General features: G+C 28.9%; 2 protein-coding genes across 2 annotated transcripts in view; one reads left to right on the top strand and one right to left on the bottom strand.

The window, feature by feature from the left end:
* The window catches only part of LOC100162262, a 15,653-nt gene extending 4,379 nt beyond the window's left edge, over positions 1-11,274 (top strand). Inside the window, exon 2 of the mRNA XM_001945876.5 lies at positions 9,138-11,274. Coding sequence (XP_001945911.1) covers positions 9,158-11,065 — 1,908 coding nt within the window. The 5' untranslated portion in view covers positions 9,138-9,157 and the 3' untranslated portion in view covers positions 11,066-11,274. The remainder of the gene's footprint in view (positions 1-9,137) is intronic.
* Positions 11,275-20,282: 9,008 nt separating this feature from the next.
* The window catches only part of LOC115033577, a 2,875-nt gene continuing 2,145 nt past the window's right edge, over positions 20,283-21,012 (bottom strand). Inside the window, exon 3 of the mRNA XM_029486386.1 lies at positions 20,283-20,440. Coding sequence (XP_029342246.1) covers positions 20,283-20,440 — 158 coding nt within the window. The remainder of the gene's footprint in view (positions 20,441-21,012) is intronic.

The following is a 21,012-nucleotide window of genomic DNA, read 5'->3' as shown; positions in this document are numbered from 1 at the left end:
TATTTTCATTTTTTCGAAAACAATCATAAGAAAATGAGGACGAATCTATAAGAAAAACAGTAAGTATTTATTAGTATATTAATATTATATTATTAATAATTTGATTTTGGCTCATTTATTTTTTTAGCTTAATGAAGGAGAAGAAAGTACGAAATCGTCACTAACTGAAGTTACAGAAGATATAGAATTAGTTCAAAATGAAACGAGTTCCCTTAAAATTAGTGATCAATCGGTAATATATTATATATTATTTACATCTTAAATTTGGACACATTTATCTATCTCTCTAATTTATTTGATATTTAGCCTTTGAGTATGAATTCTTATGATATTGGCTTATGTCTTAATAAGCAACTTGATGACGAAAACAAATTATTGTACTTAAAAAATACTTGGACACCAATGCATGGATTTATTTTTCCAACTGTCAAACAAGGGAATCAGAATAGATGTTTTCAAAGAGAATGGTTGAACATGTTCAAGTGGCTGGCTTATAGTGATGTAAAAAAAGGCGGCTTTTGTAAATATTGTGTCATTTTTCAACCAAGTGGTGGCGGTCAAGGTTGTCAGGTAATAATAAATTATTATAAAATTAATTATGATAAATTATTGTTATTTGTTAATAATATTGTTCTCACTTGGAAATACAAGCTGAATTAGAACTCTGGAAGACGAAATGGGCCAACACAGAAAATCCAAAGCCCCCCCAAACTTCGGTTGAAACATTGGTACATTGTAAGGTATTTTACCCAAACATTAAAATATTACTACAAATTTTTGCAACAATTACAATAACATCAGCAACAGCTGAAAGATCATTTTCTTCCCTAAGAAGATTGAAAAATTACATGAGATCTTCTATGACAGAAGACAGGCTAAATGGGTTAGCAGTGCTGCATATACATAAAGAAATACCCATCGATATCGACGATGTCATAAATATATTTTCTCGACAGAAGCAAAGGCGAATGAAAACTGAAGATTGGTCAAAAGACTAATGCACTTATTATTATCTTTTTTATTATTTTAAAATATATTGTAATAAATATACATACGTACTAAAATTATATATTTTGTCTTTGTGTAATACAATTTATAGCCCCCCCCCCCCCCATTTCATATTTCTAGATCCGCCCCTGGTAATACGAGCAAGAAGTTCACAAAAAAATGTATAAATAATAAATTATTTTAACCACAGTAAATGGAGCTGACAAAAATGTTAAAACACGCTTAGTCCCGCGCTTAATGTAATTTAATTTACAATATCAATTGCAAATTTCACCACAATTTTCCAACAATAAAAATATATTTAATAGATTTTACGTAATTCTACACAATATAAAACACGAATTATCTATATCGTATAGGTACCTTAGAACAGATACAATTGAATCGGAATGGTATACTAAACCTGATGACTAAGACGATATAATTTTTCAAACACGAAAAAAGATAAATACTAGAGAATATAGTGTACATTGGAATTCATCATAACATAGGTACACATATTATATTATACCAATATACTATAGTATCCTGCAATACACGTCATCTTGTTATTGGATATCGACACAGCTTACGTGATATATTTATATTTAGATATATGTATACAATATACTATATAGTTTCATAGACCCCGGTTCACTGGGTTCGTTGATTAGATAATAGTAATATAACAACTACAACGTTTTAAGAGTGTAAAATCTACGTTACCCTGAGGAGTAAGGACGCGTCTGTAGGCCACTTAAGGAGCGCTAATACGATCGGTGCGCAATACGGTTGGCACTCGGGGGCTGTTGAGTTGAGGGTATCCATTTAGAGACAGACATAAACGACAGAAGAGTGAAAACGATGGATTTCTGCTGCTGCAACAACGGTGCGCGGTCAGCGATAGTCTCCCGTGGGTTATTATTTTATATAGGCCTGTCAGTTGACAAAAATCGGATCGGCAGTGCACAACGCGTTTTCATGTTCTCGGCGTGAGAAAAGGGGAAAAAAATCATCGAGTGGGCGGAGATAACGCGAAGGAAAAAAAATAAATTGTCTGACCGTAAATCATATTTTACGAAGGGCGACGGGTGCGAGTGAACGAGGTATATTATATTATATCATACACACAATATAGTATAAAATAATATAAGAGCGCGGCAGCGCTCGAACACACGTAACTCGCACTATAATTCTATAATAATATATAAACCGAAAAAGACACGTGCATGTGAAGAAAAATATGTCCTATACACGCCACTGCCAGAGATTTACCTGTGAACGCTCGCGGCGGTCCTCTAAATTTCTCGATTAAAGAGGAAGGGGAAATATTTAGGAATTCAGACGAATGCTACATAAGAATTTGTTGTGTCCGTATTCCGTGGTCAGTAGACTGTAAGCATTGTACATCAATAAACGTAATAACCGTAATACATACCGGGTATATACAAATTATATATAACAATATATATAAATTATTACATTATTATACATATTTTACAGCCATAGGGTGAATTAATATTCGACCAAATATTTTTAAGATTAAAACACATATAAAAACTTATTATAAAACTTATTATAACCAAAAATTTCCTGGGGGCAAAGATTCGTACCTACCTATATAATATTATTGTTTTATATTATTAATACAGTTAGTATTAATTCTGAATTAATATTGATTACTTGATATGAATACCTAACACAGCACAAGCGGTAGGTCCAGAGTTCAGACCCTCGACGAAGCCCCAATAGTGTACATAGGTATAGGTAGTTGACGAAATAATAAAATCAAACATCACAGTAGTTTTTGTAGGAAAAAAATTTAACAAGAAAATAAACTAGATCCACGTTTTATGACTACGCACGGGCACAGGTGTGAGTGCGAATAAGCACGTGCAATTCTCCTCCACGCGGTCAAATCGTGACGGGCAGAGGCATCCATCGTCGACGATGGCTATAAAACGGGTTGCGGTGCCGCCGTCGTCATGAGAACGGCATGTAAAATATAATAATATATTCGAACGGTTATTCACGGCGGTGGCGATGATGTTTTCGTAAAATTCCTTCCTGACGATAAGCCATCATCACCCCGCCCCGCCACCTACATGGGAAACTCATTGCTATACCGTCATAATAATGTAAATCGTGTGCGTTTATGAATCCAAACGACGTGACCCAATTTCCGAGTAACCCAGGCTCTCCACACGAGGATAAATATATTTTTTTTATTATTATCAAAAGTTTGTTAAAAACACAACTATTATAATATTTTGAAATCGACTGACTCCACCGAGCGTCCATGCTGGAAACACGTAACCATGGTTCGCCGATATCGTCAATAATAAGTGGCGTATTTATGGAGTGGTAACTGTAGTGTAATGAGACTATTATGATGCATTTGAGCGGTCTATACGACAGAATAGGCAAAACTCAGTAATTATATGTTGATTATTAATTTGGTATCAAACAAAAATATTCTGGTATCTGTTTTTATTTTTTTTTTTATCGCTAAAATATTACAAAAAATTTAGTTTATTTTAATAATATCGTCATGTATATCACTCAAGTTACACAACTAAAAACAATAAACGAAACAGGACACTATCACCACCAAATACTTATTTAGCCCATCTGCCAAACGAATACAACATCCGTAGACCGTAGTATAATTTAATATATAATTTAACATTTTTCGTAAAGATATGGAATACCTACGATAAATATTAAATTATATTGATAATATGCACAACTACTGTATGTTTTAAATAAATATATTATACACCATCTATATTAAACACTGTATTGAAATTATTCATCGATGTCGGAAGATACGTATTATTTATGTATTATAATATGATATTCAATACATTTTCACTAAGTCACTATTTCAATAATTATAATATAATAACAAGCATAAACAAACGAAATGTTTCCTCTTTTATAGGTTTGTAAGCTAGCAAAAACTAAGCTCAACTATGCGTGAACATACCACAACAATATATTACCTATATAAGGGTAAATAGTAAATACCAGGTAAAAAATTTCTCTATTTCGAGACAACGTTTAACTTATTTGGTTTCAAATATTAAACAAAATATTTGCTTCCTTTTTTATGGGCAGTAGGTACAAATAATCAATTTAACAAAAATAATATGATTAACAGTTAAATCTTTAATAATGATTAGCGCTTAATAATCGATCTACTAAAAAAAAAGGCGCCACTACATTAATCTCGTCGTAGAATGACAAAATTAGTTTTCGTGCCTAAGCATCAATATTCTATAATACCGTGGGTAACATTAGAGTTGATTATAAATACTATAGATAGGTAATATCATTAATAATATTGTTACTTTTAGTAAGCTCCAGTGTTAAATCGTATTATTTTAAGAGGAGTACTGTTACCTTTTCTGTCTGTAAAAAAATCATATTTTGTTTTATATAATTTAATATTACGATTAAGACTATGATAATAATAATATCCATAGTATATATTCTAATATTCTTTACAATTCATTAACTGTCTTATCTTTTTACCTCATTATAGGTCATAATTTGAGTTATTCAAACTGAAGCCTTCAGACAATCAGACCTCCTGGTCTGACATATAAATTATGTCAGTAGTGTAGGCTCCTAGAATATGGTAGGTACTTTGATGTAATCATTTTTCTCAATAATTTTAATTATATTTTTAAAATAAAACATTAAAAATCGTTGGATAAGTTTTGGATAGTATGTGCTGTAGTGCACTGCGTATATTGTATAGAAAATACGCATTATAAAATACGAAAACTAAAACGTACCTACTATTTTGTAAGTACAACTATATAGTTACACTATGTGTGAGGAAGAAAAACAAAATCATGATATATATATATACCTCAACGAATTTTAATAAAATGTAGGTACCAGGTACCTATACTTATTAAAATTTATAAATTTATAAATTTACGATTAATTATTGAATTTTGTTGATAAAACTAAAATAGTAAAATATTAAATAATTATGATATGTTAAAACTAAATTGATGATTATATAGTTGTAACTATGTGAAAAAAATGAGAAATGGATGTCATTGGGCAAAACTCAGCAACATCCATAATCAAATTTAGTGTAAAATCGGTAAATTTGATTTTGCCGTGTTGACATGTGATTAAACGATAAAAGTATAAAGTCATATTTGCAGATTATAACTAATAAGTACAATAGCTGACAATTTGATTACACCATAATATAATATATCACACAAATTGTATACCATTACTAAAAGGCATATAATTATAGATAATATATGTTTGTATACATATAATCTTAATCTATAAAAGTGCTTAACGGTAAACATGCTTATATATGTAATCAAAATAAACCATTTTACCAATGCAATAAGATAAACTAACTGTATTACATTAGATAACACTGTTTCTGAACCTGATTCTATATTATAATATATATATAAAAACAAAATCACACGATATATAAACCACAATAATTGTCCTAGTTAAGTATGCGTAAAATACTAAAATATAGGTACCTAAGTGATAACTCTGTAAAAATTACAAATTTTACAAAAAGTGTATTTAAGTACACAATGAACTCTTATAAATAAATAAATAAAAGGAACACTCTGAAATGAGAACATCTAACAAATAACATTTCTAGTAGATACCTAACACTATCGTTAAATTAAATCTCACAATAATTAGGTAGGAGTAAATAATAATTTCAATTGATTAAAACATTATTTAATAGGTAATATACGCCTATCATAAAATATGTCCACATTATTTTTGAATGTCAACACAAGATGCAGTGGATAATATAAAAACATACCTATATATTATTCGGTTATATTTGCAGCAGTAAAAATAAAAATGAACACACATCATATTTTAATCTATTCAATAAATTATTTCACGTGAGATTAACTATAGTCACTTAAACTAACCACACACCATAACAGGCAAACTGCTTCACCTACATGATCAATTTTGATGAAATTTGATATGCGTATGTAAAATAGGCACCCACTAGTATTTTATATTGATCAAAAGTTTCAAGTATTATACTGGTTGGTCATTTGGAGACTAATAATATTTATTATTTAAATAAATATAGGTACCTAAAGACAATACAATTAATGTTATTCTTATCTAAAAAAAATTTTTGATTTTAATCTCATGAAAAATAATTAGTAGGTGTACCTATAAATAATTAATGATTTAATTTTAATTGCCAGTCACTGAATTATTTTTTACAAAATAAAACATAAAAGAGGAAACGTATAACTCTGCGTAGGTATCGAGTGTATCTTTTCATTGGGTAAAACAGCAATTTGCAATATTGTCGATATTTTGACGACTTTTGTTAAAATTATAACTTTTAACTCTTATAAGAAAATATTGTGACTTATGCATTTTCAATATTTAAAATTGGTAAGTTTATGAATAACTGATAAGAATCCTTGTATTAATTTGTCAAGATTTTTGACCAAGCAAAATATATTTGTATCGACATTTATAGAAAAAAAAAATAAACAAAAAGGTGGGTAAGTGGATGTCGCTCTGCTGTACAGTAGGTTACAAGTGGGTCACTGTTTAATGGATAGTATTAAATTTGAATTCAATGATATAATATCACTGTATAAGAAAAACGATTCTGAGTGGAGACGGTTTGTCAGTCTAGGCATTAGACATACCTATTATAGGTATACTTACTATAGTATTAAAAAAAAATTGACCTATAATAGGTATTAATAATAAATTCCAAATTAATCATATCACAATATCAATCAAGTAACGCATTATACATCAACAACGAACCGTGGTACTATCATAGATATATAATAGTATACTTTAGAAGTTTCAAATACCCACAAATAATATTATACAATCACAACAAAATAACTAAAATAGTTATTCCAGGTTTTTTAATATATAATTTCGTCCAAATTTAAAATTAAAATAACTATAAAAATAAACTGTGCTTATGTATTTCTTAGAATTGTTGGTAACAGTGTTAAAAATTTACGTGGAATCGTGTTTTAAATTTTCAATCCTTAGATATAAAAATTGAACATTTTATAAATTTTTAACTACAAAATAATTATTCAATTTTAAATTTGATAAATTTTGTCAAGATTTTAATTTCAAATGCTTATAAAAATAAATTGTGCCTATGTATTTTTAATATTTTTCAACTGCTATTGTAACAATTTATCAGGAGTCTTGTATTATTTTTTTACACTTTTTGGGCCAATAGATATAACTTTAATGATATTTATAGAAAAAAAAACTAAAAAAATTGAAAACTTACAATGTCCGTAAACAGCTCAGAAAGAGTCAAATTATTTTAAAAATTTTATCGTATATATAAAATGCTAATATAAACATTCAGTGAAATTTTCAAGTTTCTACAGTCATTCGTTTTTTAATTACAATAAAATAAGAAAATCGTTACATAAGAAATCGAGTGAATACCAAATGTTGTAAAAATATGAATTTCAAACGCTCATAAAAATTTAATTTTACTTTCTTGTAGACATTTTAGATTCTAAGTGGAACGATGAATGTATTGATTTTACAATGATGTGTGTTTTTTTTTTATTTTTATTTATTTTTATTTTTTAATTTTTTAATTTTTAATTTTTTTTTGTGTCAGTGTACACGATAAGTAGTCAAAATAATGCTTCGATTTTCAACTTCAGTATCTTGTTCGATTGGAAAGTGAATATCGTTGGTGCATTGGGGAAGTCAAAATTTAAAATTCCCAGTAATTTTCAAAAGCACCAAGAAAAATTAAGGAAAAACGGGAATTTTTACGCAAAATCGATTTTTCACAAAATTGAATTTAGTTTTTGGTGTAAATTTTCAAGTATTTTTACTCAACAAATAAAGTTTTATTGACATTCATAGAAAAAAAAACTAATTAAATTGGAAACTGGAATTGTCCGTAAACAGCTCAAAACAAATCAAAATATTTTGAAAAATGTATCATGTATAGAAAATGGAAATATAAACAATCAGTGAAAATTTCATGTATCTACAATGATTCTGAGTGAACGGTCAGACAGCGTATGATATTACTAAGTAGGTATATTTGATGATATTATTGTGAAAAAGTAATTTATATATTATAACCTTTTTACGTGGAACCTTGTTTTAAATTGTCAGTCCTTAGCTATAAAAGTTGAATATTTTATAAATTTTTAACTACAAAATAATTATTGTATTGAATGTATTTTTAATATTTTTCAACTGCTGTTATAACAATATATGACGACTCTTGTATTAAAATGTCATGCTTTTTTAACGATCAAATAACATTTTACTGATATTTATAATAAAAAATAATGTAAATATAAACAGCCAGTGAAAATTTCATATATCTACAGTCATTCGCTTTAAAGTTACACCAAAACCAAAATCAATTTTCTCGAAAACAGATTTTGCGTAAAAATTCCCGTTTTTCTTAATTTTTCTTTTGTTTTTTCTCGGCGCTTTTGAAAACTATTCTTAGATTTCTTTTAACCCCCCCAAAGTTCCAACTAGATTCACTTTCCTATCAGAAAAGGTACTGTTGAAGAAAATCCAAGCACTTGTACTGTCCTAAAAGGTGATGACAGACACAAAAAAAAAAAAACACACATCATTATAAAATCAATACATTCATCGTTCCACTCAGAATCTAAAATTAATGAAAACCTATAAGTCAATTACAACCTATACCCCTTTAAAATAGACCATATTATATAAAAATATAAAAACGAAAGGCAATAAGTTGCAAAAAATACAAAAATACAAAAATACAAAAAAAAATGACAATAACATAATTATTTAAGTCTTTATAATTATAAAATAAAAAAATTTAGAAAAACAAATATTTAACTATAATAAAAAAAAAATAATATAAAAATAATTATAGTTGCTGTATACCAAATAAAAAATAATAAAAAAAAATGATTAAAAACATATTGTAAAAGATAGGTAATAATATTAATGAAAAATATGTAAATACCTACTAAAATATATATATAAATATTTTGTATACAGTTAAATGGGTACTATAAGGTTTTTAATGTACTCAATAATTAAAAATAAAAATATTAGAAATAACTAATAAGTTTAGTATACTAAATTGTAAAATATTACAGATAATACCTACACATTTACGATGCATCCAAAATCAACCATCATGTGTATTATACTAGCATTGGTGCCAGTTTATGGATTCATAGCATATAACTGCAATGATAAAAGAATAAAGGTAACATCATTCAACAGTTTAGAAGTTGATCACTGCAAAACTCCACCACCAGCGACAAGCATGAATATTCCAAGAATTAAACTAATTCAAAAAGCTGACACCCGCACAATATCTTTTAAATCGTGTCTAATTTCAGTAGACTATTTAATTACTAAATGTTCAACCTTTGATGATGCACAAGCAGTTGAAGATGAATATTTTTCAGAATTAGTATTGTTGGGAAACTCAGGTTGCTCAGAACTCCACAGAACTTCAACATTTCATTTTCCTTCAGGTGGCATTATAACAGGGTTAATAACCAATCATACCACATTTGCTACACACACAGTAGCTGGTAACTTTGACGAAAATGGAAACTGTCAAGGAACATCATATTCAACCGATAAAGGATCGTGGAAAAATGTTGTAGTACAAGGTAATTACAAAATACAATTAAGTGAAGGTGTCGCAAACATCATTAGTAAGGAAGACTTATTAATTTTACCAACTGGGGCTAGAATGAGACTATCAGAAATGTATGGAATAGATTCATACAGAGGTGAAACAATCTGGAATAATAATATCATACATCAAAATTGTGACACGCATAATTTTGATGTATTATATGATGGCCCTGCGACATTAATGATTTCAGAACAGACGCCAGAAAATTTGTTACAAACACATACATTCTTAGTTGAAATTGAAAACATAGTCTTCGCTCTAAAACAAATAAAAAAAACATTCGCATGCGAAGTACCGGTTATACAAACAGAACACCCACAATTATTCATATTAAAAGACAATACATTTATGCATAATTTCTCCACCAATAATATTTCACCTCAAAACACAGATCTCATGACATATATTAACACAAAATTTGTTTACATAGAAAACTTCTTAAAAAACAAAATATCTTCATTATACAATGAATTAATAAGTAAACAATGTGAAATAGACAGAACACAATTATTATTCAAATTATCATTAGCCACATACAGTATTGACGAATTTGCATATGCCATGGGACAAGGTCCAGGAAACATAGCGATAAAATCAGGGGAAATAATCTACTTAATAAAATGTAAAGCAGTTGATGTACAATATGCACAACAAACTGCATGTTATAACGAATTACCAGTTACTCTTAATAATAAAACTTATTTTATGGCACCAAAAACATACATACTACAAAATTACGGCACCCAAATTGATTGCAACGAATATCTCCCTGTAGCATTCCGTCTTGATTCAGAATGGTATGGAGTAGCACCAGCTCTTATGGAAATAAAAAATCCACAAACATTAAAACCTTCTACTTCATGGACTTGGAACTACAAAAGTCCAGAACATTTAATAAAAGCAGGAATTTACTCCCAAGACACTATGGCAAAACTACAAAAAAATCTACTTCTACCACAAGAAATCCAGACAGCACTAAACAATATAGCCAGGCAATCCATGGGGTACTCATACGTGGACCAAGGACTACGTTTAAAAAGCTTAATTGATGAAATTACCATATCAAAAATAATAGAAGACAGATCATATAAAATGTGGGGATGGTTCACTACATTTGGATCCTGCATTTCTGGATTCTTAGGCATATTCTTTATCTGGAGAGCTATATCAATATTAATAAAAATCATCATTAATATCACTATGCTTTACCAAACCTTTGGCTGGAGTATAAGACTCATAGCAGGAATATTCTCCAGCACAACAAACTATATTATGCACAAATCGCACAAGAAAAAATATGATACAATCAGAACTATAGACAAAGAGCCAACATTACCTTATTTCCAGACAAAAAACACACAGAAAAAATAAAAATAACAACAAGAAGAAAAATGTCTGTCTAAGAATGCATCCATAAACACTCATTGTTATCTTTTGTACACTACTTAGTTAATAGTTGATTTGTAGTTTGATATCTAGCATCGAAGTAGAATATTTCACATTATATAACTTATATATTATGTTCAATAAACTTAAATATTAAACATGTTTTATGTATGTATATTATATTTACAATAATAACTAAACATTAAATACCTAGTAATAATAAAAATACTATTATCGTATATTACCTATTGATAAGTCTCATTTTTATTAAATTTCGCTGTGCATTATTATCTATACATAAATTAATATACACTACTATAGTATATTAATATGATTACTATAACTCTTTGATAGTTTTATATTTGAATTTATTTTAAATCATGTGATCCAGTCAGGGGCATTTTGTATCCGCCCCCATGGCTCTTTAAATACATGTCTATTATTATATTATAATTATTACATCATAATCTGTAAGCTAAAATTCTTGTCATCCACCCCCTACAAAAAATACTAAATACTCCACTGGATCCAGTTTTATTATTTTAAACTATTGTACCTATCGATTCACTCATAATTATTAAGAATATTGATATAAAATATAAATGTCTAGTAAATAATATTATATTTATGTAAAAATGAAGTAAGTCGCATAGGTAGGTAGGTACTAGGTACATTTATCGTGATCTATAAATTTTTATGATATATAGCCTTTAAAACTTCACGATTTTCGGTGTTTTATACGCATACATACAACGCTTATAGTTTAGAGCGCTTATAACGAATTTTAATTTTTTTTTCGAATGTTAAAATACCAAAAATTTCAATTAGCTATAATTTTAAATAAAGTTTGACCACCAAATTTAGACTTCCCCGTCTATTTCATCATGCTTAGTTTACATAGGTACCTACGTTAAAACAAAATAAAGTTTGTTCGGTAAAACAGAAAAGTTCTAAATGAGGCACGCGCTGTAAAATATCTAAATTAGATAAATATCTAACCTAATCTATTGAATTATACGAATGCGTAAAACACCGAAAATCGTGAACTTCGTAAGGCCATAACTTAAAAACTAATGATTTCCGGCAATTCATTTTTGCAACATCGTTCTTAACAGTTAAGAATGAGTTACTAAATAATGAGTTACTCGTAATTGTCAAACATAGGATTCCGAAAAAAATTGAAAAATTCGCGTGTACTCAACTAGATTAGATTCTTTCTCAAAAATTATATATAAATAATATTTTTTAAGTACATATAATATATGTGTGATGGGCTCAAGGGGGGTTGTCGAACCCCTAACCCTAACTTAAAATTAATAATATAATATTTATCTATTTCATAAGATTTTAAACAAATTAAATTGCTGGTAGATCACTAATTAATTATATCCCATCATAATAAATTAATAGCTAATTTATTTTCTGTAACTAACGACAGCTATACCTATTATATTATATAAATATACAAAAAAATATTCGATTTCTGTTTTTACTTCAAAACAACGATGTAGTTATAGTTAAATAGTTAGTTCACTTTATTTCGAAAGAACAGCCCTGTATAATAGTGCATACTTTTAATGGGTAGTCGAGTCTCGAGTGGTGGATATGACGTCGCTGGTTTTTGTGAATAGCTGGTTTGCGTGGTACGGGGACGATTTCAATTTATTAGCATTATCGGTCTACTCCCCTACTAATATTCTTATTATAACGTGATCGCTATAATAATATGATTATATCGTTTTTATCACGTGACAGTCATTGTTATCCGTGTTTCGTATATCATCTACGTAGAATTTTTATCGTAAACAATAATACCTACAATACGGTAGAGAATTAATTCGCCGTGTTGCAGTTGAATGGCCGTACCTATATCTGGTTAAAACGGATTTTTTAAATTATGACTTTAATATTAGATCGATTTTAATATTTATAATTTATAAGATATTAGATCTGTGAAATTTTAATGACGAATAAATTTCTACGGTATATTTGTATGTATGTATTCAATTTAAAGTAAAAACGTGAAAGATATATGAGTTTACTGCATTATAAATAAGAGCATAATAAACACAATATTATTAACTATAATAATATATGAACTACCATATCTTACAAACGCACCGGTGTCGTGCCCAGGGCCCGTTAACCACGAGATAATGAACCCACGGCAATAATATTCTGACGTTAAATCGTTATAATACATTGAAATACATATATAATCGAACCTCCTGTCTAGTGATGTAAATTTTCATGAAAATTTTATAATTTATCATATTAATTTCTTATCAAATAAATCTTTTGATATTATATAGTTGTAGTATATTTAACCTTCATCATTATGACATTATATTTTAAAATAATATGTACTTTTATTACCATTTACCCATTTTAATATAATGTTGGTATTATTCTAATGAACATAATATAGGTAGTAAATTCATAATACAAATCATTAAAACTATATAATATATACCTATATCAATATATAATATTTAATTCGGTAATAAATGTGCATTTTTATCTTTTATTAAAAATGTTGTATTTTTACTTCAGTATACATTATGAGTGTATAATCGTTTTATTACAATTATTGAACTGCATATTATTATCAACTCAAATTATATTTTTTTTTTATTATAAGTGTTTTGTTTGACTCTGACGTTATACTTGTTACAATGTAAATAAAAATGAAACAGTAATTTTATAAAGTATTTAAATATATTTAAACTTAAAAATTAATTAATTTAAGAAAAGTACAAAAAAAAACAAATTTTCAGAAATGTTCAATGAAAAAAAAAATTTCAAGCTTAGGTACATCTCTAGTCCTGTCTAACTGATCGACGAAGAGCCTAAACTATGATAGCTAAAGATTTGGCATTTTGACAGCACCTTCGTAATTCGTAATGCCACAAGAATTCAAAGATTTACGCTGGAAATTAAAATGTTTTCTTTTTTTATATAAATGGTTGCCATATAATCATGGACGTAAATAAGGTCCTCAAATGCATAGGGCTTCAGCCCAAAAGGTTTCAAGTACAAAAAGAGTGGGAGATATTTGTCTTCCACCCACTATAATTACATAATTTTATCTATGATACGATTCAAAACTATGACAAATTAAATTTAAATTCATTATTTATTTATTGTATCATTATATACAATTTATAGTTGTATACACTATACAGTCATAAAATACATATTATATTATTATAATTGCATCGTTCTTTCCTTTTCATAAAACTTGTTTATAATATTATGTTTGTTCAGGCCCGGATTGAACCGGCGAGCTACCGAGAAAATCTCGGTGGGCCGCATAAAATTTGGGCCGTTATTATTTTTGGACAAAAGTAGTCTAGTATTTTTAGATAGTGATATACTAAAATATAGATCCAAATACACGGTTAAAACAATAAATGCGTCATGTATAATACTGATGTATAGTGTATTGCCAATACACTATACACCAATACAGTATTCATGGTTATTTAATTCTCAAGAATTGTCAATCGATAATACACGCTAGAGCAGTAAAGATAGAAATTTAAAATCTCGGTGGGCCGAAAACTCTCAATCCGGCGCTGTGTTTGTTATCTATTTTGTTAGATAACTATTTCTATGTTATAATTTATTTTAAAGAATAAAGATTATCAATATATTAGGATATCTTAAGGAGGGCTTTAGTATGATCAGGGAGGGCGAAGCCCTCCTAAGCCCCCCTATTTATGTCCATTGTCCATACATATAATGATTACTTGCCACTTGAGCAGACGAAGTAAAAGCATGCATCGTATCGTGGCGTTTGTGGCCTCAAATAAAAAAATTATATCTTAAAACAAATAGTATGAAATGTTATTTAGAAAATGATTCTTCTATATCATGTGTTCAATTGTATTGCCTATATAGACTCAAAAACTATACTCGACTGATTTTGACGAAAATATCACAGATTGTTCTGAGAGATACCAGTGAAGTTTAGTGAGTAGTTTTAATCACGTTTGAAAATATATACCGATAGCTAAAATATCTGAACAGAGATAGGTACATTAAAACTGAGATATTACACCGATATAATATAACGCCGTATTTTATATTTGTTCATTTTTTTTCCCGAGAAAAGTCAGGTTATACATAGCTAGTATATAATATATAATATGATAATAATGTCATGTATGTCATATCTGATACTATTGTTTCGTTTTTGAAAATAATTGTTTACAAATGTATCGAAAATTAAAATTTTAATATAATATCCATACTGCATTTATTTACTATGGTATACAATGTATACTAGGTACATAAATTGTAGTGACTTCCTCAATGACGAGGTATACACTCGACTACTATAGTGTCACTGTGTCAGACATAATAAGGAAATTCTGGAGCGGCAAAAGTTGCAAACGCCATAATCCAGCGTTTGGTCTGTTTCGTTCTAGTAACCAGAACCGTGGTTGTTTTTGTTTATACTATTGCCGTTATCGTTATCACAATTCACGACTTATCACGATTAATTTTTTTTTTTATGTCTTACACCACGACCACGGTTAAACAAAATACCTCACTAAACCAAGCGCTCGCGAATTTCTACGTTTTAAGGCGGGTTTCCACTACATACGTGTACGTTTACGTGCATACATTGACCGGATATGTTCGCTATGAACGGTCTCACAAACGTTTCCCATCGGTTGATCGGTTATGGATTGGTAACATATTAGTTACCTCGTATATTCTTATGTTATCAATATTGTTATCAATATAGAGCCGTGTACACGTGAAAAGTTGAACTGGATCCAACTTCATGGTATCATGGTCAAGCCTGTGGTAAGAATGTATAACACCCTGGTATACCAAAAGCTTACCGTGTATACCAACCAATCACAGTAAAGTATTTTTATGCACGTACACGTACCTACACGTATCTAGTGGAAACCCACCTTTAATGTTTCAAACGTTGTCGTTCGTTCTGCAAAACGTTTGCCGCTCCAGAATTTCCTCATAGGTACAACTACAGCTCTCTGTACAACAGGGCGGTTACCTACTTTCCCCCTTCATACAATAAATAATTATATTTTATGCGTTGTAAATTATTATTTATTATTATTACCTATGCATGATTAAATTAACGTTGCCATTTTTGGTCCGTTCCGCACCGATTACATTATGCGACATCTCCCACACAACAACAATAACAACAACAACGACAAAGGGGTAATTCAAAAATACTCGTACTTTTATGACATTCGAAAAGGTTACGAATGAATGAGCGTGCAGTGGTAATAGTGGTATATATATTATCATCGTGTATACTGTATATATACTTAAATAGTTTCCCGCGACGTTGTTTACACGCGATTCGCAAACGGAACGAACAATATAATAATAACAATAATAATGATGATAATAATAATAAGACATGAATATATTTTTAACGGGAGTTTTCGGGAGTTTTCGGTCTTTTTTTCCCCTCTTTTTTCTCTCTTTCTTTTTTCCGTGTACGCAATAATACTGTGCAGACGCATTAACGGTCTTGGGTGGCGCGGCGGAGGGTAGGCGTTTAGATTGCATAATAATAATATTATAATATAATAGCGCAGTAATGCGACGACAACGACGGTTAACCTGCGCGGCGCTAAAGGACGTTGACGCGGTGACTGTGTAAAAAAAAAATCTAAAAAAAAAAACCCAAACATACCTATTATACACGTGGAAGTTAAACACTCGTAAGTCATAAGCGACTACCGGAATAGTGCGTCACATCGTCTTAGTTACAAATTTTCCAAATTATACGGAGAGTTAATAATTTAATATTATTATCGTTGATAAACGAGTACTCTAATGTCCATGATTATGATATAATATAATATTATTGTACAAGTGCGCAATCACGCGAATTCTACCGGACGAGTCGTAAAAAAAAAACCATGACCGAAAGCGCCGAACAAGATCAAGTAAGTCGACAAAAATGTCCAGTGCTATGCATTATAATCTATACATTATATTATTATAGTGATACAGTAATCGCGCATGAGTATTGAGTTATATAGTTATTACTTATTAGTTATTAGTTATTAGTTATTAGAATGTGTACATTCAGATGCGCCATCGTCACAATGGTACTCTACCTAAAATTCGGGATACTCGACGTAAAAATACAATTTAAAATAATAGATAGAAAGTTGATAAATTATTATTTATATACATACTGTTTTTGTAAAACTGTCAATGCAGTGTTTATGGTACTTCTACACTCCTAAGTCGTAACTGATATAATATAATAACTATGAGATTATTATTTACGTATTATTTACGTGAATACGCGATGGTCATTAATAATTAATATAGTATTAATATATATTATATATTATGATGTGAAGTGAAAGTCGTAATCGTAAATATGATTTTAATAATAATATGCAATATATTATACAGGCCAAAGGGGGATTGTTACGGGAGATATACATGGGAATTTAGAACACTCATTATTTCAAAGTGTCAGTGAAAAATTTTTTTTTACATAATAATTTGAATTTACCACAAAATAAACATTAATATTAATATACTATATGATATATCTATTTCTTATCGTTTTAATTTTTTGGAGTGCTACAGCTAGCACTATGTCGAGAACAGCTGATTTGTTATTATTCCGCTCATCTAAGCCGTAAATACTTAAAACCAATGTTCTGAATCTAATATAGACGGTAGACCCTCTTGGCAGGGGGGGCCAGAAAATATTTTAACCATCTAACTATATGTTCAGGGGAGGGGGGTCGTTAATAAGGAATTATGTATTAATACAGGTACGGTTTGCAGGAGGGGCAGTTGCCTACTCTGCCACCCTCGTAGTACCGCCTGTGGAATCTAATACACTAAAAAACATAAAATATGTTTATATGTAGGTATGTACTTATACAAAATAAAGATATAAGACCAAAAAATTACTAAATATGCGAAATGATGTAGCATAAATACTTAATAAAATAAATTATGTTTATAACTTGAAAGAATTAAAGATAGGTACTGATAAATAATCCTCGTAAAATATAAAAAATTTAAATAAAAAAAAAAATTGTATAAGTATTAAAATATATATAGTATTCTAAAAATAAATAGATACCTAAACAAGGTCCATAATGAAAAATGATTTGACCATGTGCCCCACCAAACTCATAAAACTTTAAAAAAGTGTAGAAGTAGGCACTTTTCTGCTGTAACTACCTAGTTGTCAAGTTCAGTGGTGGACTGAATGACTGTGATATCGGGACATTTTCCGGTGGGCCGCTGCTCGTATAAAATAATAATTAATATTATTATTGTGAAATTGTAAATTAAAATGTTATCTAATAAGTAATAAGTGCCTATGTAATATTATTAAACATAAAAACCCAGAAGTTCATATAAAATATAATTTATATAGTACTTAATGCATATCATTGCTTGACTATGGCTTATCAATATTTATTAACATTACCGTGTACTCAAGTAGGTATAGATAGTTAGAATGTTCCAATAATTTGTATGTAGCTTATTTTAGAGATAACTGAATTTATATTAATATAGATAGCATGCGAAAGATCATTTTCTCAATTAAAAATAATTAAAACTCGTCTGAAAAATTCAGTGGGTGAAGAAAAATTAAATTGGACTTATTTATGATGATGGCAGTCGAAAAAATGTTTTATTTAGTATTGATAATGATGATATTATTAATATGTTAAAAACTAAAATTGATTAATTAAATAATAATATTTCTTATTAAAATTAAATTAATTGTAGTTTAAATTATATACATAACAATATATACTTGAGATATACTCTAACTAACAAATTTTTAATTTACAATAGTTATTTTATTTTGTTTTATATCAATTAATTAATTGTGTTTACAAAAAAATATTTATATATATATTATATAAAGGACCGTTAGTATACTGGGAACCTTTAAAATTATGATTTTCCCGAGCTGTTTTTTTCTCCTAGTCTGCTACTGGTCAAGTTTGTCATTATAATGGATGTGTTATATTTGAATCCAATGAAAAATCATTGCATACGAAAAACTATTCTAAGCAGTAAGCAGAGAAGTATTGTGTCGTCCTATTCATGTATAGATGTATAAATAATCTAATTTAATAATTAAAAATAATAATAATAATAATCGAAAATATCTTATGGCTATAAATAGTGTAACTTTCCTGTGAAATCTTTTTTTGTTAAAAGTAGAAAATCTTGTGGGGAGTCGTCCATTAAAATTTCTAATGTTATACTCTATTCAAAATAAGACCATGACCAGGCGGCGACCAGTTTTCGTCGGGCGGCGGTCAGACATAATATGGTCAGATGCCGTTGTCCTAGTAAAATCGTACCCCCGGATAATCTTACCTGTCCCCACTACGGCGACACATCAGGTGCTGCCACAGAACAAAGCGACGCCCATGCGCACACTTGGCCGCCTAGTCACGGTCTTATTTTGAATAGAGTTATAGGTATGAAAAGAAAAACTTTTAGAATTTCTAATTGAAAAATGATTTCCCATGGCTACGTTAGGTTAGGTTAGCTCTAAAAGAGTCAAAATAGTTTGAAATTTGTACCTATGGAAAATTATAAAAGAAATATTTTGTGAACATTTCAAGTGTATATTATAGTCATTTGTTTTACAATTACAACGAAATATCAAAAAATCGAGTGATGGGAATTAGTTAATTTACCACTAAATATCAAATGTCGTAAACATTTTAAACTCAAACGCTCATAAAAAATTAATGTTACTTTCGGTATTCTTTTGTTTTTGTTTAAGGTAGAAAGTTTGAGGGGAATCTTCTATTAAAATTTATAATTTAATAGTTTTGTAAAAAATGTATGAATTTCTTACTGAAAACAAATTTCCTAATTTTCGTGATTCTGATGAATTTTGTCAAAATTTAAATTTAAAGGCATATACAAATAATCGTGCTATTATGGATCTTTAATACCTTTGAACTGCTATTGAAGCAACTTATAAGGACCCTTGTATGTACCTACCCCTTCATGATTTTTATCAAGTGAACATTTTTTTATCTAAAATAATTTAAAAAAAATTTTTAAAAAAAATTGCCCAAAAAGAGTCAAAATATTAGCAAAATATATGGAATATTCTAATATAATTATTTCTTCAAAATTTTAAATATTATTAGTTTTCGAGTTTCACAAAAAAAAAATAAAACTGAATTCAAGAATTGATTTCGCATATAAATTCCCATTTTCTTTTGTTATTCTCAACACTTTCGACTGAGAATTTTGATCTCCCAAATATACCAACTATATTCACTTTTCTATCAGAAAATATGCCGATGTAGACATTTGGAGCATTTTTTCCACCACAAATGTCTATGATGGGCAAAAAATAACACACAATCATTGTAAATTGAAAATACAATACATTCATTTGCTATACGCTCAATTCTCATGATATCTAAATAACATTAAACATGGTAAAACCTCTAACCTAACCTAACCTTACCTCTAAATAGTAAATTCTAATAGTTCTTATATTTGGTTAAGATGCTAATTTAAAAAATATATAAGGTTAAGTGCAGTGGCGTAGTTACAGGGGGTGGGGGGGGGGGCGGGCGGTATACAATGGTACAATGTAGGTATGTTTAAAATATTTAAACTTATATTAATAGCTACCTATTTAGTACCTATTAGGTATATATACCACGAATCCGATCACAACATTCTATACGGCAGAGGTTTCAAACTTTATATTGTACGACCCATTTTGAGAATTTTTCAAAATTTGGCGACCCACAATACATTGAATGAGCTTTTTTTTTAAGGTACCTACTAAACACTAATTTGTTTCAGATAACTCGCTATATATAATCGCAGATAACGATTAATGAATAAACTGAATTTGAACTTTGTATATCTACGAAAATATGTACTATTTCAAAATA

Source organism: Acyrthosiphon pisum, chromosome A1 (genome assembly GCF_005508785.2).
Source record: "Acyrthosiphon pisum isolate AL4f chromosome A1, pea_aphid_22Mar2018_4r6ur, whole genome shotgun sequence".
NCBI classification, from domain to species: Eukaryota; Metazoa; Arthropoda; class Insecta; order Hemiptera; family Aphididae; genus Acyrthosiphon; species Acyrthosiphon pisum.
Note: the sequence above shows the minus strand (reverse complement) of the source record. Positions and strands in the feature narration are given on the sequence as shown.